Here is a 24,568-nt window from a genome sequence, read left to right on the forward strand (position 1 = left end):
TGCCACAGTGCCTGCCTGTCCATGAATGCATGCAACCTTATGACAATGCAATTATACATCATTTAACATATTATATAGGCCTTGTTCAGATCACAAAAGGGCACACATGGAAACAGACAGACAGACAGACAGACAGGCAGGCAGGCAGGCAGGCAGGCAGGCAGGCAGGCAGGCAGGCAGGCAGACAGGCAGACAGGCAGGCTGCAGGCAGGCAGACAGACAAGGCACACTGGCAGTCTGGCACAGCATGCTGCAACTAAACTGAATTAAAAAATGTAAACAGTAACACCGGTAGCCTAACCACTAAAAAAATCATCATGTCACATCGATCGCAGCGTTTGTATTGGATTAATAAAAGCCGTCGCCATGATGACCATCTTTTCTGTCCTGCCAGATGTGAACCAAAAGCTCCCGACCAATGAGAAGGGGCGCTGCTCGCTGAACGTGCGTGCTGCGAAGAAAGGAGGCGGAGGAAGGAATGCTGTGCGCGTGAAGGGATGCTTGTTATGGCTGTCAAACTAGAGGCGATTAGAGAAACGTCGTTTTCCAATGTTTGATTAACGGGACATCGTATTCATCATGGACGCTTCCTCTCTCGCCTTATGGCTGTCTATGGGTAGGTATGCGGATACACCCGACAGCATTTAGGAGATGTTAGCCTACCGTCTTGTTGGCATTCTTCTGGCTAACTATAGTTAGCCTGCTGTGCTATTTTGCTGCACAGCTCATTTTTTCCAAGGGGTTGGTGAGTGGTGGAAAAAACGGCTAACAGCTACTAGTATAATACCGTTATCTGGGTGGAGTGGGCGCAGTGAAGGCATGGAATATAAAGTCTATAGGCATTTTGCCGTTCTTTACATGGAATAACGGCTAATTTATGTTTTCACTGCATCATGCTAAACCATCTCTTGGTGTGTCAAGAATGTTATTATAGGCCTACATTTGGGCAATGATTTATCTGCTAAAATAATAATAAAGTAGTAATAATAAAATAATAAAAGTATGAGCATTGAGCTCATACACGTGAAACATTCATTTACAAAAGTCATCAATCACATTTCTTTCCATTTTAAAAGATAATAGTCTCCAAAGGTAAGATATTGTATCTACAATAATTGCATGGCTGGATAGGGAGGGTTATATGTGTTCTTTTTCAGAATGGCATGAATTGTTACCGTATACTTTTTGTTTTCATTTTATTGATCCAGTAGTTTACATTGTGCATGCCTTCTTTGATGATGCCAAACACAACGGTTTACATGAAAGCAATGGCCATGTTGTGGAGCTTTCCATGGGCCTGAAGCAGAGAGCGCCGTTGCACAGAGACGGTGAGTCCGGGGTGACGTGTGTTGTGTGTGTGTGTGTGCGCCCACTGCCCACGCACAGTAGTGGTGCACACCAGAGCCATTGAAGGACAGTTATGCCAATGAGGGGGCAGAAAACTCTCCTTCAATGCCTCTCTGGTGCACATCAACATCTCTGTTCCCTTCCCTTGTCATAACAGCTGGACATGCTCGCACGTGGTTTCTCCCGTTCACATGTTGTCTTCTTTGTTATCCTATATACTATATACAGATGTGGTATAGATGCTGCTGTAACACTGTCTTTATTATTATTGTGATTTGTATAGTCAAGTCTAACCCGCTTACATCATTGTTATTGAATCAGCTTTATTTTTTACTGAATGACTTCTCCCACTTTCCTATATGCAGAGCTCTGTGACAGAAAGATTTGTCCACCCCCCCCCCCGCATAGAAGGGCAGACTTCTCCCTCACCAACATATTGATTCTAACATTGTGACAATTGCAATATCTTAAAATTGTCTGCTTACTTAGTGAGGTAGATTAACGTACCTTTGTGTCATAGAGTCTATCTGCAATTCAAGCTGATCTAAAGGGGTTGGAACCATCTGTATATTCTTTGTTCAGCCATTAGTTTCCCATCATGCATATCAAGACACAAAGTACTTTCGCTTCCTCTTTAGAAGGACTATATAGCCTTAAAGCCATGGCTCAGTCCAAACAGTAGGATTCCTTGTTGTCAGTGTTCCGTCAACCGTCACTGAAAACCACAGAAGCACATGCAGTCCCCCGTCCCCCCCCTGACCAGAATAACACACACACACACACACACACACACACAGCTGATTTAAACACAAAAACAATCTTCCTAAAGATATCTAGCCGTTGGGTGGTTATTATTAAGTAGCCGCTGGCATTATTAACTAAGGCTACTTACTGTACTCCCGAGACAGACTATACGACAGGTCGCTCAGTCCAATGCCAATAAAGTCACCTGCCAGCCAGGTCTGAGAGAGAGAGAGAAAGTGTGTGTGTGTGTGTGTGTGTGTGGCAGCAGGAATGACGTGCACATACAAAAAGATAAAGAGACTATGCACTGGCATCGCATAGTTAAACATATGTATTATTGAATCCGTCTTCCTTAGGTATGTCTGTGCATATTTGCACTGTGGCTAGATACACCGCAGGTTAGTCTGCACAGTGAACAGTTTTAGCATTAACCTGTAATAGGTGATGTATTAGAATTAGATTAAACAGGCACGCAGACTCAATCACCTTGAGAAGGCCTGGCCCAGGTGTACAAGCAGCCAAGAATGACCAGACCTCATGGCATTAGCGCTAACGACCTCGTCACAGCTTTAACGAGGCTGCTTTATTGTATACTGTGAGAGGGAGGATGACTGATTTAAGCAGTCACACCTGGCCTGAGTCAAACTAGAACTGGACTCAGGCCAGGTGTGACTGCTTAAATCAGTCATCCTCCCTCTCACATATACCTTGGCTGGCGCTATAGCCCCTCCTCGTGTCCATCTTTTAGTGTGTCCACAGACGTCCTGCACAAACAGTTAATTCCCGTTTTACAGTGAATGGAGAGAATTGTACGTCTTTAAGTGTATATTTTACGCCATAGTCAAATTACATCAAGTCTTACGTCACGGTGTACAACACAAACATGGCGTAACTACAAACATCGATGACGAAGGTGAGGACGCAAATTGTGACTGGGCCGGAATGAGATGATAATGTTCTATGATAAGAGCGCCCCTCACTTCACACGGGTGTGATTTTTTTGTTTCGTTTTTTTAAAGGAGGATAAAACGCAATCCAACGTGGAATATTAGAAGATTAATGGCTGCTATACTTCGGGTTACCAGTAACCTGCATTTTAACCACTTAAATCCCATGTGGCTGAGGAGCAGAGTGCCTCGGGGATCTAATAGTGTCTTTTCTGTTTTCTATTTGCCAGTCGACATGAGCTCACGTGTCGCACTGGGAGTCTGGGACACACATTGTGAGTTTCGTGTCGATCCGCAAAGCTTTCCCCAGGCCATAATACGGATGCTGGGTTTTTTTTTTCGGTGCATAGCCAAGTGTTTGTAAATCTTTAAGGGTACAGCGGTAGGGGTGACAGCTGAGGGCCGAAACACACATTTCAATTCCCGTAGGTAATTCCCCATTCCTCGCCAGTGGCAGAGACCAGGCCATCTGGGCTAGCTTTGCCTTGTCTCATCTGCGGATGGGCAGTAATTGCTAACACCACATCAAGGGGGTCTCCGAGTATACAATGGCCAATGCTTGACCTTGACCAGGAGTGTGTGTGTGTGTGTGTGTGTGTGTGTGTGTGTGTGTGTGTGTGTGTGTGTGTGTCCGTGGCCATTTGTGTGCTGAAGAATTGATGAGGCCCCTATGGCTCGACTAATAGAATCTGGGCTCACTGAGAGTGTGATTGTGTGCATTAAGAGCGGGATTTGCGGAGGTTTTTTTTCCTCGGCTCCAGAATGTCCCTCACGCTATTATGTTCATCGTGCCGTATAGTTGTTGCAGCAACAGCAGCAATCATAGATTAGTTGCACTCTCCTGGCTTCAACAACACTGCTATCAAAAGTATAACGTGGCAGATTTAGCTTCAGCATTCTGGAAGCAACAGTACATACACACACACACACAGCTATACTGCTAAATGCCATTGGTTGCATGTAGCTGCCTGTGACCAAACCCTTGGGAACAAAGTCCATATGGTCAATATAACGTGTGGCCATGCAGGCCACAGCTTAGCATGCATCTGGGACCGTTGTATAATTTTCTGTTTTCAACCAATATTGCAATCTAGATTGAATTTAGGATTTGGCAATCTAGAGACTGAGAGCCATTAGGATACTATATTCCTTAATTTATATCTGACCGTGTTGCTTAATTTAACTAACTCTCTACCCTTTGTAGGCCATTTATCAGAAGAGTTCTCTTTTCCATACACACATTAATACATAGTTAAAACTGACAAGGGTTGGGTGCTCAAAGTATGAAGGTGACACCAGATGCGATAAAATTAACAATGTTGCTTGAATAGCGGAGAAACACCTTGCTCTGTCTATTGCGGTCGCACCAGATTTTTCACATGCCACGGACAGTGGTATTAAAGGCCTTTTGTAGGTCTTAAAAAACATCAACAACAGTACTTCCCTCTGTAATGCATATAGATCAGTCGGGGCTGTTGAAAACCAGCATGAGCATATTGTCGGGTGAAGGAGGAGGAGGAGAAGGAATTACAGGGAAAGTGAAGAAAACTATTGAAGACATTGTGTGCCAGTAGGGAGGTGTGCCCACACACCCTCGGCTTTCTCAAGCTGTTCTCCATATAGCTGCTTAATGCACCTAGAATGTGTCCACACTCCACAGGCTATAACAGTCCAAAGATATCTCTCGTTCTCTCTCTCTCTCTCTCTGACGTTTTACTGCAGCTCTCAACCTTGCTCTTCCCTCGCCCCTATCCACTTCTCTTGTGACACACGGACAAAATATATACATATAAAAATAAACGAGAACTGGAAAAACGGTATACAAAAATGTAGACGGCTCGAAAGAGGACGAGAGGAGATGCATGATGCAGAAGAGAGAGAGAGAGACAAATATAAATGGCACACAACAACACCTCCAGCTCTCTGTTGCATAAACCTCTGTTATTAAGGGGCTGCCATTTGCCCAGCAACATATACACAATAAAAGACTTGTGTTTGTGTTTGAAATGGAGTGGGACTAAGCTTAATGGAGGCATAGAGTAGTAGGAGACAGAGATGAATGGACCCCACTAAGCCAAGCGGTCGTTTGTGGTACACGTTTCAGCTACTGCTGTGCTAAACAGTACTATATGTCTAATATGTGCGTGCGTGCGTGCGTGATTAAAACATATGCGAAGGCCTTTAAACTGGTGAGACAGCCTGCCAAAAATCACCTTTGCACCCATCTCCTACGTACGTTAATTTATATAGTCTAAGTCTAAAGTCTAATTTCAGTAAATAAAAATGTGTACATGAATAAATACACTATAAAAACATTGATTTGTGGATCATAATTATTCTGATATCACGTTAAACATCCATCATATCCTCAGTGAAGCCCTATACAATATCAGCGACGTTTAGTGCTATACTGTCTATTGCTCTCCTCACCCCAGGCGATTTGAAATAGGCCGTGGTGTCTTAATGGTTCTCATGCTTCTCTAAAGCATATCGTCGTTTTTGTAGAAGCTATAATAACTGGGAAATAGAGGCTTTGCCTCGGCCGTTTTCTTTTTTTTTGGGTTTGTTTTTCATAGCTGCGGGACAAGATCCCTTGTGGAGGCAGGCTAGATGAGTCAACAAATAAGTCCTGAGAAGTGTAACAGGTTAGCTGGTCCCATTAAAAACACAATCCCTCCCGACACACAGGCGGGGATCGTGAGGCCAGTGCCAGTCAAATGCGAGAAGAGATCCCGGGGCAACCAAGGACTATCCAAAGAGGACGAGAAGCGAAGACCGTACGGTGGAGTGGATGCCATGTTGCTCCACGGAAGGAAAGAAACATGCGCAGTTGAGACCAGGAAGTTGTACATGACCAAATTTGTGCATGTATACAACTTCCTGGTCTCAACTTTCTTTCCTTCCAGGGACTAATAACCTCCTAAACACTGGATTCGGCTCATTTTGAGCAGAAAAAAATTGTAATAAGCGCAATAGGCTAACGAAGGTGCACACACGTGCACGTCGGATCCGTATGCTTTTACTAACATGTTAGTATCAAGGGAGTATACAATGGCCAATACTTGACCTTGACCAGGAGTGTGTGTGTGTCCGTGGCCATTTGTGTGCTGAAGAATTGATGAGGCCCCTATGGCTCGACTAATAGAATCTGGGCTCACTGCGAGTGAGCTTTTACTAACATGTTGGTAAAAGCAAAAAATAAATGAAATATAAATTTTTTTATTACTCGATTAAATTAAATCAAAGAAAGACCTTTCGTTTTGGCACAGGCGGGTCGTGGAGAGAATGACGTTCTTGGCATTAATACGGTTAAACCTGAGGGTTAGGTGTGTTTGGCTGCCCCTCTGTAACCCTCACCAGTCAGTTTTGCTGGCAGCAACAAGTCATTAATAATGGAGAATAACTCGAGTCGCCAAGAAGTAATGACTCGTGTGTCCTCCTCCCTGTCCCTGCTCCAGTGGTCACCATCTTGTCGAGGTCGCATGCGGAGCGGAACGTCTACCCTTCTGCCGGCGTTCTGTTCGTCCATGTGCTGGAGAGGGAGCACTTCAAAGGAGAGTTCCCTGCCTACCCAAAGTCAGGTAGGCGAGTGACATTGCTGTAGAGACCGTGCCTCAAACGCACGCACGCACGGACTGAAAACTTGGGTCCTTAATTGGGGCACCCCTTATAACAGTGGTTTTCAACCCCTTTTCACATCAAGGCCCATTATTTATCGGACATTTGAGCCACGGAACCACCAGAGAACTGGCAAACGTTGATAAAAATAACAATTCTTCTATACATTCTCTAACTGTAGACGTCTTGTAAATGAAGTAATGCAAGATATTTAACAATAATTTGACTCTTGAGAGCAAGATCTATAGCAACTCTCCATCATTCATGTAGCTGCGGGGACCACCTAGAATCCCCTCAAGGAACCACTGGTTAAAACCCATTCTGTACGGGAACCCCTTTTGGTGTTAGCATCATGTCGTGCCTTAGCTATTGAAAAATAGCAGATCTACAAGCTCGTAGCGCACCACTCGGTGGCGCGCTACGAGCTTGTAGGTCTGCTATTTTTTGAAAAATCGAAGACACTTTTAGAATCTGATCTCGGGTCAGAATGGGTTAATAATGAAACTGTCAGGATGTAGAAGACATTTTTAGAATCTGATCTCAGGTCAGAATGGGTTAATAATTAAACTGTCAGGATGTATAACAGACATTTTTAGAATCTGATCTCAGGTCAGTGCCTTTAGAACCAGTGTCCTCTCTGTGTATAGGTGACTCCAGTAAGGACCCCATCACGTTCAACACCAACCTGATGGGCTTCCCCGACCGGCCGGGGTGGCTGCGCTACATCCAGAGGACCCCCCACGGAGACGGAGTGCTCTATGGCTCCCCCACGGCCGAGCACATCGGCAAGCCCACCGTCATTAAGGTGTGTGTGTGTGTGTGTGTGTGTGTGTGTGTGTGTGAGCAACGGACTTAACTCATGCTCCCTTCATGCCTGAGTGTCCAAGTTGCTCCTTTACACCTGACAGGGGGGGAGTTTCCCTGGTTGGACGTATAGCGCGTGGAAGGAACACGTTAGTTCCTTTCCCCTCCATCAGGCGCCACCGGCTGGCCAGGGGGAGGCAGTTTAGAGACCAGGATTACTGCATGTTTTTTTTGTGAGAGCACACAACACAAATGTCTTTTCTCAAGAGATTTGGTGTAGAGGAGAAAAAAAAGGCCGGCACCGTCCTAGTATATAGACCCTTCAGGGACTTTGGTCAACTAAGTATATATGGGTTTAAGTGGCTGAATTCCAGTATGGATTTTCCCAGCTTCTTCCCTCCCCTTAAGCTACTGTAGCAAAAAAATATTCTCCCAAAAAGCTTAAGCTCTCCCAGCAATGTGCAGCTCCACTATAGTCTACACTACAGGGTCCCAGTCAAGGACCGGAGGCTATGGGCCGTATCCATCTCAGCCTCGTCCAGGGAGCCGTTTGCCGTATAACCCATTCTGACCTGAGATCAGATTCATACGAGGTTTCCACTGGACACACACTGGTCTGATTAACCCATTCTGACCTGAGATCACATTCTAAAAATGTCAGTCGTTCTTCGATTTCTTCAAAAATAGGAGACCTGCTATTTTGTAGATCTGCTATTTTTCAATAGCTAAAGCATAACATGACGCCAACACCAAAATGGGTTCCCGTTCAGAATGGGATAAGCTGCTCTGATCTAGGGCTTAAACTTTCACCCGTGTGTGTTGCAGATTACCGCCTACAACAGACGCACGTTTGAGACGGCGCAGAACAACTTGATCATAAACATCATGTCTACCGAAGGTAAGAGCTTTAGGTCAAACGGAGATCAGAACATCATGCAGTGATTAAAAACAACGTGATTAAAATCTGCAGGACGCATCCGATGTTTGCTACCGGATAATGTCTCTTCTTTAAGGATAAGCAAGTGAATGATGCAGCGCAAACCCTGGTAAAAGGGAAGTGTTGAATGAGAGCGTTACGCTATTGCTTGCACTAATAGCTGTTGTGGCTTTCCAGCTGTCCATGTACAGTTAGCTCATAACATTAGCAGCTGCTGTTGCTTCGAGCTGCTGTCTAGTCAACATGTCAGTTTTCACATCCTATCCATGTAAATGGAGCAGAGTTTAGCCATAAACTAATTTACATCTGTAGTCCCTGAGCAGGCTCTTAAAAAGGGTAGTAAAACTATACATACAAAAACACATACAGTACAATACAATACAATACAAGAACAATAAAACATTGCACAGCAGGGGACAGAACAACCGCAGAGTGAATTGAGAAATGACACCGGTGATCCGAGAGCTGATAATTACTCATGATTTACAGATTTGATTTGTTTTTAGCCACCTCTTCAGGGTTGAATTTGAAGGTCAAATAGTTGGAGGTCTCTCTTACTTCTGTAGGGAGACTGTTCCAGTGATGGGAGGCTCTAACAGAGAAGACTGTTTTACCAAACACACTACGTCTGATTGGCACTTCACAGTCTCCTCTGGTAGTTGCCCAATCATGACTAGGTCACTAATACGTGATTGGCTACACGAGTGGTGCAGACTCCCATTGGCTTAGGCAGCGTTTCAGACTATACCATTGGCTTAGGGGGCAGTCAATCATGACTAGGTCGCTAATAGAAACGGTCCTGTATGTCAGGTTTCACCTGACAAATAAATGTTTGACACATATTATTGTATATTCTATAGCATTGATGGTGTCGCTGTTTGAGAATGACGAGTAACAGTTAATCAAACTAATCGATTTAATTCATTATAAAAAAAAAAATTGTATTAAATCAATCAATAAATCATAATATAGCAGATCTGCAAGCTCACGACGTATCGTGATGCAACACGGCACAAGCTTTTGGATCATTTGTGGGACGTGAAAGAGTGCTATGCATTATAGCGTAATCGCTTCAGTGAGTCGATCGTAAACAAGTAAATTGAAAAAGGTAATTGCTAAGAAGAGAACGATATTTGCAACCCGAGTGATGAGTAATGCAGGCATGCGTGTGTGTGTGTGTGTGTGTGTGTGTGTGTGTGTGTGTGTGTGTGTGGGAAGCAATGTGGTGCGCCTCTCACCGGTGCCTTGGATGTGTCGTATGCAGCCTACATTTGTTTTCCTAAATCTTCACAATTTTCTGAAAGATTCCATTGCTCCAGACTGTATGATGGAAGACTTCCCCTTGATGTGGCCAGCCCCAAGTGTTGATAACTCTTATAGGCTGCATTTGGTCAGTAGATAAGGTTGGAAAGAAGGATCCTGAAAAAGAAAAGAAAAAAAATAATAACATATGTATTAGGGATAGGACATATCGATTAAGTCATGAATTGATAATTGATACATTTTGTTATTGATCACATGCAAAAGCAGAGACGTTTCTGTGGCTACCAAGGGGGGGGGGGGGGTTTACCGGCCCACATGTGCGTTCCTCGGCTGACAGCAGACAGCTTTATATTCACAGAAAACCACCCAATGATAGAACTGCAGAATTTCCGATTAAATTATTAACTGTTAAGTTTAATTTCTTAATTTCTTAACAGCGATTAATCGATTAACGATTAACTATTGTCTATAAACATCCCTAATTTGCGCATATATATATATATATATATATACACACACACACACACATACACGGTTTTTATTATGTGTCAAAAGAGCCACAAGCTCACAGGTGCAGCCAATCTCATCATATACCTCTTTCTGCACACACCACTAGCCAATGTCCCCGCCTCCAGTGCTTCATATAGAAACATCTGTCTGCATCTGTATGACTGTGCACTGTGTCCTGTCGACCAGTTACGGTATAAACTAACACGCGGCACAACGTCGTGGCCGGCGAGTCGGGTGGCGAGAGCTCATAGCAGATGTTCTCCCCCGCTGCGTCGCCGTGACATCACTCTGCCTGCGCTGTGATGTCATCAGCCATCTGGTCCACCCTGAGAAAAGGAGGCCAAGTGGTAAACAGCGGCGGGCGGCGTGTGTGTACAGTAGAGTGTACAGTATATAGACAGACACAGCCGGTTTCATCTTCTAGGCCAGTGGTCCGGAGACCCCCCCAGGGGTCCTTGAGGGAGTTCCAAGGGGGGGGTCACCCAGCTAAATGATAGAGTTTGGAACCAAATGAAGACTTATGGGTCTGTTACTTTGAGAGTAATGGGTCCATTTATTAACATTGTTTTTTTACAATATATATGGGGGTCCCATGAGATATAAATTAAATGGGGGGTCTGTAGACTAATATGCATGTCTCAAACTGGGGGGGTCCTTTAAATATTTTTTTTGTATCCCGTGATTTTGTAACACATCGTTCCACCCCTGTGTCAATTATCTAATGGGATCCTGGGCATATTTAGTGTCAATTTGGGGGGTCCTTAATTGACATGAAAACGTTTTATTTGGGAACCACTGTTCTAGGCGCTGGAGAGGCTGTGCTATATAGAGTCGTGATTAGGAAAATAGCAGATCTACAAGCTCACAACAACGCGTCGTCACATATATATTTTTGGGGGTCCTTGACATGAAATATTGAGAACCACTGACAAGTTTTTCAGAATGAATGTCGACGTCAGGCCTGAATGGGGTTAATCCATGCGTATACCTCCTCCTACGCAGAGTTCCCGCTGCCCTTCCAGGCGGAGTTCTACATCCGGAACATGAACGTGGAGGAGATGCTGGCCAGCGAGGTGCTGGGAGACTTCCTGGGCGCCGTGAAGAACGTGTGGCAGCCGGAGCGCCTCAACGCCATCAACATCACGTCGGCGCTGGACCGCGGCGGACGCGTGCCCCTGCCCATCAACGACCTCAAAGAAGGGTGAGGATAATTGTTGTTTGATTGTTTGGTTGTTGCCAGGTGTGCCACGTTAAACCTGATTGCACCAAATCTCTCTGTGTGTGTGTGTGTGCTGTTGTAATCCACGTAACTCGAGAACCGTTCGCCCCACCGACTTCAGATTTGACACGTGCGTTCCGCACCACCACAGGTGCCCGCTGTCGAGACTGTCGGGCCCATACGGTTGACCAGAACCTCCCCAAAAAGGCCTCCAGGCCGGGCTCTGGACATGATGTATGGAGCTGGCCTGTTCTGACATCATTCTGACGTCTGCATGCAAGCTTTCTTTGTAGTTGTTACGTCCCCACCAAAGAGGTCCAGGTGTTTTTTTGTGCAAAAACTCCTTATTGGCTATTTCCCCTATACCATAAGCCCTCAATGAATTGCATTGAATGGAATGGGAATTGAATGGGGCTATGGGGTGCTAATTCGCTTATTTCCATCGAAATAAGTAAGTAAAGTGTGCCGCTTGGGATATTATTTACATTATGAAGAGAGGATATATACAAAATAATAATCATTTTGAGCGATGGAAATAAGCGAATTAGCACAACACCCCATAGCCCCATTCAATTCCCATTCCATTCAATGCAATTCATTTAGGGCTTATGGTAGGGGAAACAGCCAATAAGGAGCTTTTGCACAAAATAACACCTGGACCTCTTTGGTGGGGACGTAGCAACTACAAAGAAAGGTAAGAAAGCCTTTTAGTATGGAATTCTCCTTTAATGTCATATACCCTGGTCTTCCTCCCGTCTCCACAGGGTGTATGTGATGGTGGGCGCCGACGTCCCCTTCTCGTCGTGCCTGCGCGAGGTGGAGAGTCCCCACAACCAGCTCCGCTGCAGCCAGGAGATGGAGCCCGTCATCAGCTGCGACAAGAAGTTCAAAGCGCAGTTCCAGATCGACTGGTGCAAGATCTCCCTGGTGAGGATTCAAGGTGTCACAAGTTGTCTGTGGTCGCCTCACAGCTAGAAGGTCCTGGGTTCAGATTCCCGCTGGGGAACGCACGCTGTGTGGGCGTGTTCTCTCCTCTGCCCATATGAGGGCCTTTTCTGTGTGGAGCTTGCATGTTCTCCCCATAGAGTATTAAAAGGATAGAGACTGAACTGGCGCGAAGCTCCGCCCCCTCCGCTATTCATGTCAGTGGAAGTTGCTCAGTGGCGTTTTGAAGCACCCGGAAGGCTGCCGGAAGTACCGTCTATTTCGCTGATTCAGCATTTCACTTCCGCATTTGGACACCAAATTTTGGTGTCCAAATGCGGAAGTGCAGCTGGGCTTTAACATTGGGCGCTCGGTTGCACGGGGTTTCCTCGTCAATAATCCACGGGTCCGCCTGCAGTCCTTCCTCTTACCACTAGGGCCCAGCGCTTCAACATTGGAGTGCTTAACTGGCCCCTTGGTTCTCCCAATGCCCAAACATGTAGCTATAGGTGTAATGTTATAGAGTCCACAGAAGTGAACCTTTCAAGCCTGTTTTCTCAACTCGCTGTTGAGAAAACAGGTCAAACTGAACCACCAATATGTCAATTTGAAGCTATGACGATTCCCTGCTTTCATATGACTTGAAAAAAACCCCGAAAATAGGGTTTATTATTATGCTTTTCCATTTCTTCAGGTCGACATCACCAAGGTGGTCACGATACACAACAACAGGCCGGACCCGGGCACCGGGGTCCTGCCGGACTTCGGCGAGTACAACCCTCCGTCCGAGTCTCTGAAGGGCAGGGACTACTTCTCCGATTTCCTGGTGACGCTGGCCGTTCCCTCGGCGGTGGCCCTGGTCCTCTTCGTCATCCTGGGATACTCCATGTGCTGCCGTCGAGAAGGGGTGTAAGTTCTGGCTCCTCCGTCTGTTTTTTTTTTAATGTGTGCGTGCACGTATATACAAAGCACTTCAAACAAAGCAGTACAAACAAATGGAGGAAACCTAGAATAATAACACGGGACACGTGACATTACTTTTTTTCTCCTCATTTTGGGTAAATGGAGGTATTAAGCTAATTATAGTATAATAAGTATAGTAGAGGACATTTAACGTGTGCTAACTAGCGCAGGGCTATATTGTTGACGACGCCGCAAGCTCACTTTCATCAGTTGCAAATATCTTCTCCCCGAGAAAAGCGTAAGATCACGCGTGTTTAATTATATTTTGAATTGGAATTGCAGCTTGTCATTACCATCCGCAATAGTATGATTCATACACTATCCATATACTTTATTGTTTTTTTTTGCATTTCCATGCACTCTCTTGATGTTTCTAAAAACATAGCTGTGACATCGACGGTCATTCACTCGCTATGCCCCGATCGGCCACCATTATTCTCCTTCATATAATACAGGCTGGGAGAGATTGTGCCCCCACCTCTCCCTTCCCTCCCACTTCCACCACCCTCCATTCACTTCTGTGTGGATGTTCTCTCAGACTATTAATATTAGAATTTTAATTCATCCATTTTGTTTTGTTCCTAGGGAAAAAAGAAACATGCAAACACCAGAGTAAGTGTTTTACCTCTCCTGTGTTTTGCCTTTCTCTTCTTCTCTGGTTTATTCTTGTTTTAACCTCCTTTAGTTGCAGTTTTCTTTTTTTTTAGCCCCTTCTCTTAGATTTTTTTCCATCTTTGTTGTCATTGGCGACATTCTCATATTCATTCATATACACTCACGTGTGCTGCCTGGCATTCCTCCATCCAATGAGCTGCTCAAAAAAAGTTGATGGATAAGATTAGGTATTACTGTTGTTTTTTTACACTGGTGAATTGCTGATATATACACTACATACTGTAGTGTACACTGTAAAGCAGATACGCAAAGAAATCAGCGTGACAAGTATAGGCTTGTTTGTTTGTGCATAACTAATATATTTTGTTGTTTACGGATGAGTTATACTGTGTGTGTGCATGTGCAGCGTATAACTCCACAGCAGCTAGTTTTTATGTTGAAATGCTCCACGGAGGTGTTTCAATAAAAATAAATAAAAAAAACTTCATTTCAAAAGGAACCGACAGAGAACTGCAATGAAAAATGTTCGTCGACTACCTTTTTTCACTGACTAAAACTAAATAAAAACGAATCTATGATGACTAAAACTAAGACTAAATATACTGACAATTTCCTCAACAAATAAAAACTAGACTAAAATGTTAGGAAGGGACTAGTGGACAAGAGATCCAGTTTCATGCTGGGTTGCATGCTGAAAATAGCAGATATACAATCTCACGTGAGATTTTGCTATTTTCAGCATGCAACCAAAGTGTAAAATACGTCATTACAACGACATCAAGGCCTGTCAAAACACATTTTAGTCGACTAAATCAACTGTAGATTTAGTCGACTAAAATCGTATGACATTTAGTCGACTAAAACTAGACTAAACACTAGAACATTCCAGGTGACTAAAATGTGACTAAAACTAAGTGAAAACTATTCAAGAGACTATGACTAAAACTAAAATAGAAACTTGCTGCCAAAAACAACACCGTCTCCAACTCACTTGGGCTCTCTCTAATCCCCAACGACTGCAGCATTCAGCTGGTTCACCACAGCTCCATCCAGAAGTCCACCAAGGAGCTGCGGAGCATGTCCAAGAACCGCGAGATCTCCTGGCCCCTCTCCACGCTGCCCATCTTCAACCCCGTCAGCGGAGAGGTGGTGCCGCCCATCCACCCCGACAGCTACGAGGCCACCAGCATGCCCCTCATGCAGGCGCAGACGTGAGTCCACGGTCTACTCTAAAAAAAAAAAAAAGCAGATCTACAAGCTCATAGCGCGCCACCGAGTGGCGCGCTACGAGCTTGTGTAGGTCTGCTATTTTTGAAAAGTCGTGAAAATGTGGCGCAAATCTTTTGAATACATATTTCAGAGCGAACATTTTTAACTGAAATATTTGCTTCTGGGGGGGGGGGGGGGGTCCCTGGAACTACCTATTTTGAGATGGGGGTCCGTGGCCCAATAGAGATAATTCTTGGGGTCCTTGATATGAAAAAGGTTGAGCACCACTGACATAGAAACATGGGTTTTTCAGAAACATTTTAGGATTTAGAAGCCCTTTTTTTAATCGACCTCAGTCCAAAATGGGTTAACATATTATGCCAATATATGGCAAGTATATGCTATTCTTCATATGCCATATTCAGGTTCATATTATACAGTATGTGGATAGATAGGAAATATATAGCTTATGCAATTTTTATTCCCATGTGGGGGGGTATACGTCAGCTAGGTCCGGCGGTAACAGGGTTGGTAACCGCTGCTCTAAACACAGTGGTTTATTTTTTTTAATAATGAGGCCCATTATTTATTCGGGCATTTGAGCCACGGACCACCATTTTGATGAGATTCAGCCTCACAGGCTGAATCTCATCAAGACTAACGAATATCTCCGTTATCGTTGGATATACGATTCCGTCCAAATTCCATGCTGTGGTGAAGTCAATTATTTCTCTAATTGTGTAGACGTCTTGTACATTAACTAATGCGGTATGTGTTTAACAATAATGTGTAACTCTTGAGAGTGTGGTCCCTAAGAGATAAAGATCTATAATAAGGGTCCATTTGGTTACCAACTCTCCATCAGCCACCAGGGACCACCTGGACGTCCCTCAAGGACCACTGGTTGTAAACCACTGACACACACACACACACACACACACACACACACACACACCATCCTCATTAGGCGGCTCACAAATGCAGTATTTACAAATAAGAACTAACTAGGGGCTTAGGGGGATTCGGGCTGTCCCATGACGTTTAGTAATGGGCTTGAAGCTCAGAAAAAAATATTGTTGATTTTGCTAATGCCAAGTGCAATATACTTTCACATGATATCAGACCCCTTGTGTGTGTGTGTGTGTGCCTTAAGCCAGAGGTTCTTAACCTGTGGGTCGGGACCCCCAGAGGGGTGGTCCCCTCATGATTTTGCGGGGGGTCCCCGCAGATGACAGTGGAGTGACAATTTAAGGACTTTTAAGACATTTTTAATGCCTAAACAAAAAGAAGAAAAAAGGCCATTGCTGCATCAAAAGTAATCAACAAACTATACTATTAAAACTGGCCAAACATTGGCCAAATTGTCAAATTATAGGCGAAATGTGTGAAAATAGCCGTCTACAAGCTCACAGTTGCGTTGTGAGCTTGTAGAAAAAAAAATCACAATTAAATGTAAACTAAACTGAAACCAAATTGAGTGCCTTGAGCAACTCCTTGTCAGGGTGAGGGGGTCCCCAGTTCAAATAGGATTATTTTGGAGGGGTCACGGGCACGGCCTGAAAAAGGTTGAGAACCCCTGCCCTAAAGCTATACCGCTGCAATATTCTTCTTTTCCAGGAACCTGCAAAACCAGATTACTATACCACAGCAACAGCCATCAGGTTAGTGTTGGCTAAAGCCTGCGTATAATTATTGACACCATTAATCTGCTTCACTGTGCGTGCATACATTGGAAGTAGTAATAGTATGCAGTCGTGTAAGTACTGTATGTACTATGTAGGCATGCTATTTGCAGTTATCATTGTGTAAATAGACAACATTTGGACCACAGAATGACAGCAATGGTGAAAGTGCATTAGGGTGTTTATATAAATGATATCCCCATGTACAAAATCAAACAAAAGAGCACAATGGCAAGTTGAAAGTAAAACAAAACTACGTTGTATAGGACGGTCGTAATTAATTATTAACGTGTATTAGTTAATGAGACTTGATGGGCAAATCCGCCTTTTCACTTCCATATGAACTTGGGGGGGGAGTTAAAGGGTTAGTTCAGATTTTTGGAAAGTACTGGAAATTGGACATTTCTGGAACTGCAACTAACGTGTTAGTAATGTTTTGAGTATTCCACTAATTCACCAGAGAGGATAAAGCATGAGAGCTCTTCACTTTTCGGGCCACTTTTAGTGTTAAAGTGCCCTCTAGTGTCCATGGTGTAGAACTGCATGAGGATACCAGTATTAATCTTGATCGTTTCTGTCCATTCACTGCGGACAAAAAGGAGATAATTATGTCATGTCAACATTTCGAAGATTGGAGGTGGGTATTTTTAGTCTGCTTCTCGTTTTCATTTTATTGTGGATTATTACAAAAGAGGTGTACCAATATAATCATATAAGAAAAAGCCTGCCCATCATCCTCATCCATGATTAGACAGCAGGAGAGGGAATTTAACCCAATTAAAAAAATATATATACACACCGGTATATGTATTTTTTCTATTATTATTTTTCCAATTTAAGATTTCTCCCTTTCATTATTTTCCGGCTCATTTTCCTGCACGTCCTGGATTTAACCCATTTAGGACGGGAACGCATCTGTGTCGCTTTAGTGTTCAACCATTATTTTATACTTTAGCTTTTGAAAAATAGCAGATCTACGAAGCTTGTAGATCTGGAATAACAGGGCTGGAATAACATTTTCAGATGGGGGGGGCTGGCAGCCAATCACATCATTTTTGGAGCCCTTGACATGAAATAGTTTGAGCTTCAGTGATATAGAAACATAGGTTTTTTCAGGAAAACTGATTTTAGAAGACCTTTGTAGAATCTGTTCAGTCCTAAATGGATTAAAAAAAACCCTGTTCATCCAGAATCTCGGCAACAATTCAAATGTTTTCTTACTCTGATTTTAATCCATTTTTTTTTAGGTCAATGGTATTCCTGAGGAAAGAAAGGTGGCCGAGGCGCTCAACTTGTGACCAGAATCGCCAGTGTCGGGAGATGATTCGAGTGCCCATTTTGTATCATTTTGTATCCATCACATTTTGTGCCAATCTGCATGATTCCAAAATTGTCCATGTGCACTTTGTATTCCTATTGAGATATTTAAAACAAACGCAGGCCTGGGTGTGTAAGAATGAGAAACGGAAAACTCTTAGATTATTCAGGTACATCCGTTGGCATATTTTGTCATTTTTTAAAGATGAAGATGTAATTATTTTACTTGGCACAATGGTTCCGTTTGAAGGCCAGTAAGTAGTTTGACATTGAACTGCTTTAACTGTCTCGTGATCGTTTGGTGTACCCATGTCATATAACAGTAAAGTCAAAAAGTACATGTCTTATTGAATTCAAAGAAACCAATTATGTCCCATCAACTCACCTGAACCGTATTTTTTTGAGTGGTGCAACCACTCCCATACGGAGCTCTGTGTGTGGCTGGCTGGGTGTGCCGGAGAACGAAAACAGCATGGTTGTTTTTCACCACCTGTGCGCAACCTAACGCGCACACAAACACATACGTATTAACTGTATATGATGCATTCGAGTGTGCCAGTACAGTACAGTACAGTAGAGGGACCCCCACACGGTTACTGTCAACTGTTTCGGACACAGGACAGAACGCCGGAACCGGCCCGGCCCCCCGGGCGCGTCTCCCCCCCCCCCCCCCCCCGGGACCCCCACATAGAGTTGCACCACTCACTTCACACGGGTGTGATTTTTTTTTTGTCCACAAATACAAGTCAAAACATGATTTTTATGAAGGTATGTATTATTAACAATGCAAAACGGAATAAAGGCATTTATAAATAAAATGAATACATTTCACATTATTTTTTAAGACAGTCACAAAATAATAAAATATACATAAACTTCTTTCAAAGAGACTGGGTTATAATAGTTGCTTTCTCTTTACATTTGCGACCTAAAACAAAACACAATGCCTGAAATAATTACCAAATGTATAATAATTTCCGATAATTGACAAGGGGAGAAAAACGGTAAACTTTTCACATCAGAAGGAAAATGGCAGCTTATAGACTTGCCAATTTCAGTACAATGAGGTGAAGCTGGTTGATTGAAGTTACATTTCAAATTGGCTTTTATTCAACTTGGGGAGCCTCAAGGGGGGAGTACTGCCAGCATTAAAATTCTTTTGACAAATTGTTCCACTCTGTAGGAAAACTGATAAAAAGCTGGCTTGTGGACCCATAATATCTACATAAACATGTAGAAAGAAACCTCACCGCAAATCTGTTAACTTTCCTTATGGCACAGGAATTTAGGAAATAGACGACTCATGTGATTAAAAAAAAAAAAAAAACCTTTAACTTACTGTACAGTTTTGTTTGTATGAATATTGTTACATCTGCAGTTTTCTTGACATCTACTGTAGCTAATGCATTGGGTTGACACTATAAATGTGCTGAGACAGTACTTAAACTGCAGCAAATGTTAGTCCATTAGTATTTTTGCTATTGTATTTTACAATTATGTAATTCTGTGTCGAAAATACAAGTGCCGACTGATTCGACTTTTGCTAACTTGACAGACTTAAAGGACCACTTTTCAACCTATCGTCATAATAATAATATAATAGGTCCTCTCACTAATAATCATGATAAAATGGCATGATTTTTTTCTACTCAGTCCGTGTCTCATAGGAGGGCTGTGGGCAGTTTAGAAACCGTCTTCCAGTGACATCATCATTAGGCAGATTTCTTTTTAAACAAGATCTTTTTACAAAAATGTTTAGATTTTCATCATCGTGAGAACGATGGCTTCCATTTTCGCATTGCAACTTTTCAGGACTAGAAAGCCTGCCGTTTCTATTAGCTTGTATTCCCCCCATCGATGATGTCACTGGAACACGGTTTCTGAACTTCCCACAGCCCTCCTATAATGAGACAGACCGAAAATGCGCCATTTCTTCATGATTATTAGTGAGGATCCCATTATATGAAGATAGGTTGAAAAGTGGTCCTTTAAGAAATACTGACATCTTTCTGTGCGCTTATAGCTCACCTTAAAAACAAATCGGTTTACATTTCTCATGAGAAACGAGTCACCCGAGTACTCATGTCCAGTACTCAGCGAGTCGACATAATTACCAGCGTTACATTAATGATAACGTTTCAACGAGTGCATGATGACCAGAGGGAAATGTAAAGCCACTGAGAAAAGTCCACGGTCAGAAAGTCTTTCAGTCAGGTTGAGAGATTGTCTCAACGTCCACTTAATCAATACCATGACATTCATTCACTCATCAACAAAAAAAACCCCAAAAAGGTGGTTTGGCTATACCGAGTACTGACGCGATGATGTATTAGTTTAGCTATGATGTCCTACTGTACAATATGTACAAACCAGTGCATTTTCTGCCAGTTCCATGAGGCCGGTCGTAAATAAGAGGACAAGATCACTGCTAGAATATACAAAATAAAACATTACTAGCTACTCTCCTCTCTCTCTCTCACACACACCCATACACACACCCATACACACACACACACACACACACACACACACACACACACACACACACACACACACACACACACACACACACACACACACACACACACACACACACACACACACAGTATCCCGAGTAGGATAGCCGGACATCAGGAGGCAAAAACCTGCCTCTGAAAAGAGTCTTTGATGTCTACCAGAAAAGGTCATGTAAAATGTTGATGGGGGAATACAGAAATTCCTACCTATATTAACTAATGTCCTTCACAAAACAGCAGTTGTTGGCGTACTGTATGAAAAATAGTAAAGAAGAAAAAAAGAAGAAAAAAACAAATCTGTATAAAATATATAAGCTTAATTTAAATCATTAAATACTGTACATATCACATAATAATTTCTGAGCTACAATAGGTGGTCAACTGCACCTTTTCGCACAAGGCAAATGTTCTTTTGTTCTAAAAAAAAAATCAAAAAACAATAGGAAGAAGAGAGAAAAAAAAATCAGTTATGGGATATTCCAAGAATTTTATCAATTGCACTCCACGTATTTTGATCACCCACACTTGATGGTCCATATTTTTTTTAAATATTTTAACACTATAAAAAAAAATACTGTAAAGAGCAAATCAAGTGGCATTTGTACATTTGGTATGTGGCGTGACGGAAAATAATTCAGCAATACGACGACACAACGTGAATTATAGGTAAACTGTAGTAGTAGATTGAGCACCCCGTGTGCGTAAACTGTGATGGGAGTGTCAAATTAAGGGGTCAATGAAATAAAATAGGAAAGTCAACAATCTGGTTTTTAGTGGAATACATCCTTTTAACCGCTCCCCTCATACAGACGGAGGGTGTTAACCCATTCTGCGCGGGAACCCCTTTTGGTGTTAGCATTACTCTATGCTTTAGCTATTGAAAAATAGCAGATCTACAAGCTCATAGCGCGCCACCGAGTGGCGCGCTACGAGCTTGTAGGTCTGCTATTTTTGAAAAATCGAAGAACCACTTTACTTAAAAACAGCTTTTTTTTAGAATCTGATCTCAGGTCAGAAACATGGCTTTTTCAGAAAACTGTCAGCGTGTAGAAGACATTTTTAGAATCTGATCTCAGGTCAGAATGGGTTAGCAGACCGACGTGGTGTGTGACGACGACAACAACAACGTTGTACGGCTTTGAAAAGGAAACAGAATTATTTGGGGGCTGTGTGGCCAAAAAGCAGAAAGCAGTGCTGCAAAGAATTCATTCACACGGCAAAGCGTTGAAAAGGTCATCCGACGACTTTGAAATGAGGACCTCTGTTTTTAGTTTTTCCTTTGCGTTTAAAAAAAAAGAAAGAAATCCACACTCCCTCCCTAAAGTCTATCAACTTGTAACCCTCTAGAGCAAGGGGGTTCCCAAACTGTGACGCCGTGCACCCCTTGTGGCGCGCGAACGAACGAACCAACGAACGAACGCCCTCTGGGGGGGGGGGGTGCGTGACATAAAAAGGGTAATGGCAGTTTCATGGTGTTGTTTATAGCACAAACGGCGGAAATCCGGTAAACCACTGTTGTAAGGAGATGTATAGAGCAGCTGCGGGAGTACTATACATACAGCAGCTGCACGTCTCTCAATCAACGCAGTGACATTCTGTGATTATTTGCCATAATCATTTGCCGTAAAAAAAAAACGTATCATTTTCAGCCAAATACGAACGAGACCGAGCGTTTGTGTGGGGGGGGAGGGGGTGCATCAGCTTATAGGTCATGAGGTAACAGGGGGTGCACGGCCCAAACAAACGTTTGAGGACCGCTGCTCTTAAAGTGTGAGACCCCCCCCCCCCCCTACACCCTGTTTTTATACACTATTCTCCTAAAGGAAACGAAAGGAACAGGCCCCCCCCCCCCCCAAACATATGGAGCGGGCTCCTCTTCTTCAGTGTACGACTTTTCTTTTCCTCCTAAACCGAGCGATCGGTTGCAGAGTCGACGCAGCTGGGCGCCAACATGGGAGAGGCCATGTTGTCACCAAACATAACCGTTGGTGGGACTCCCCCCTTACCAAAAACCAGGCCCTGTGCGCCTCCCGGCTTGGGACCCCTGGTACGTCTTTCTAAAAAAAAACGTCTGGCCGGGCAGCTCGCTCTATACTCCCAGGCGTTGGAGCCCTCCTCCTCCTCCTCCCTGCCCCGTTCAGGCGTCGGGCGTAGCGGTCGGCTGGTGGTCGCCTCTGGTCAGCAGCAGGACGGCCAGGCTGAGGACGCCCATGGCCGCCAGGCGCTTGAGCAGGGCCGCGTTGTCCTTGGGGATGACCACCTGGGCCAGGTCGTTGGTGATGAGCGAGATCTCGTGGGCCACGCAGACGAAGATGAAGGTGCTCACCAGGATGTTGAGGGAGGGGTGCCCCGGGATGAGCACCAGGATGCCCTTGGTGTCCGCCGCCAGCCAGATGTGGTACTGGCAGATAAACAGCTGGGTGGGGGCGGGGGAAGAGGGGACTAGTTTTAGTCGACTGTGTAGGGGCAGCGTTGGACGAACGGTTTGCGGAGCGGTCTTGATACCGGAAGGTCGCCAGTTCGCATCCCCGGACCGGCACGTTAAAATTACCACCGCTGAAGTGCCCTTGAGCAAGGCATTGAACCCCTACCATAAAATGTTCTATGAGCAGGGTGTGGCTGTAAACAAGTCCTTGGCTTAGTCCACTTCCCTGAATAAACAAAGAACTTTGCTTTGCTTTGACTAACTATCTACTGCGATTTTGATAATAAAAATTGACTACAAATTTATTTTGGCGGGCCTTGACGTCGTAATGGCCGATTTTACACATAAGGAATATAGCAGATCTGCAAGCTCACGACGCAAGCTTGTAGATCTGCCATTTACAGCAGGACGCAACCAAGCGTAAAATTACTTTGAGTGGATCTCTTCTCCACTAGTCCCTAACATTTTAGTCTAGTTTTTTTTTTGTTTTGACGAAATTGTCACTCTATTTAGTCTTGGTTTTAGTCAACATAGCTTAGTTTTCATTTAGTTTGTCAGTGAAAAGAGTTAGTCGACGGACATTTTTCGTCAGTTTTAGTTGACGAAATCGACACTGGATGGGGGGAGAAGTGACTAATGAGGCATCTGCTTATAACAAAGTATAATTACATTTATCAGGTTGAATAAATTATAATGCTTTATAACAACAATCATAACACCTGGCTCCAGACCCTAGACTCCACCCCCTCACTGAGTGGAGTTCTAGCTTCAGCCACATAATCAGGCTAAACACATACTGCGTTTTATAATGACTTATACGGTCAAACAATTATAATGTTTCATAATTGCTGGGCATTTTTTCTTTTGCAAAGATCATAGTGCATTATAAGTTGTAATATATCATAATTGCTATAATGCATTATTGTGCCATTTGGTGCTTTAAGTAAAATTACATTCTTGAAGGTGTATTTGTAGGCAGAAACAAGTTGTGTTGCTCTGGCACAAACGTAATGCTATTTATTTTACTTTAGTTAAAGCACCTAATGGCCACTTATAGTGAATTCCATATATTTATAAAATTGGTGAATTAATTGGTGATTTGAGTTCAAATTGTCATCTTTGGACTTACTAACATATAGTAGTATCAATGTATATAAATACTCAAATCGAGGGAAACCTCCTTTGAACTCATTCTGTGAACAACAGGACATGGTGGTAACATCGTTGAATTATGCGTTTGAAGTTCACAGACAGTATGAAGAAGCTATCGACTTATGTTCAGATACCAAATAAATACTGTAGTGATGTGGATTCGAGGTTATTATTGCACAGCAATAGATTTGTGGTATAAAAAGGGAGACTGGATAATGAATAGACAAGAAATGCAGGGTGTGCTGGGATTAAGTAGCAGTGTGTGTGTGTGTGTGTGTGTGTGTGTGTGTGTGTGTGTGTGTGTGTGTGCGCGCGCGCGTGTGCGTGTGTGTATACTGAAGCATGCAAGGCATCTAACACATTGTGCATCACCCGT

The 24,568-nt window shown here is 43.5% G+C and overlaps 2 protein-coding genes across 4 annotated transcripts in view; one reads left to right on the top strand and one right to left on the bottom strand.

The window, feature by feature from the left end:
* The first annotated feature begins 474 nt into the window (after nt 1–474).
* sgce (sarcoglycan, epsilon) lies at nt 475–21,881 on the top strand. Of its 3 annotated transcripts, XM_080786892.1 has the most exons (12): nt 475–616; nt 1,209–1,328; nt 6,497–6,619; nt 7,304–7,461; nt 8,286–8,358; nt 11,173–11,371; nt 12,154–12,316; nt 13,008–13,222; nt 13,862–13,888; nt 14,914–15,102; nt 16,718–16,761; nt 18,030–21,881. In XM_080786892.1, exons 1-12 carry the CDS (start codon nt 580–582, stop codon nt 18,044–18,046), a joined length of 1,365 nt encoding a protein of 454 aa, XP_080643018.1. In that variant the 5' UTR covers nt 475–579; the 3' UTR covers nt 18,047–21,881. The 3 variants fall into 3 exon arrangements, with proteins under 3 accessions (XP_080643018.1, XP_080643019.1, XP_080643020.1); XM_080786893.1 differs by lacking the exon at nt 13,862–13,888; XM_080786894.1 differs by lacking the exon at nt 1,209–1,328.
* casd1 (CAS1 domain containing 1) overlaps nt 18,186–24,568 on the bottom strand; it is a 30,960-nt gene continuing 24,577 nt past the window's right edge. Inside the window, exon 18 of the mRNA XM_080786890.1 lies at nt 18,186–23,031. Within this exon, the coding sequence (XP_080643016.1) occupies nt 22,753–23,031 (279 nt within the window). The 3' untranslated portion in view covers nt 18,186–22,752. The remainder of the gene's footprint in view (nt 23,032–24,568) is intronic.

Source organism: Protomyctophum bolini (genome assembly GCF_963924005.1).
Source record: "Protomyctophum bolini genome assembly, chromosome: 17".
In the NCBI taxonomy this organism is placed as follows: domain Eukaryota; kingdom Metazoa; phylum Chordata; class Actinopteri; order Myctophiformes; family Myctophidae; genus Protomyctophum; species Protomyctophum bolini.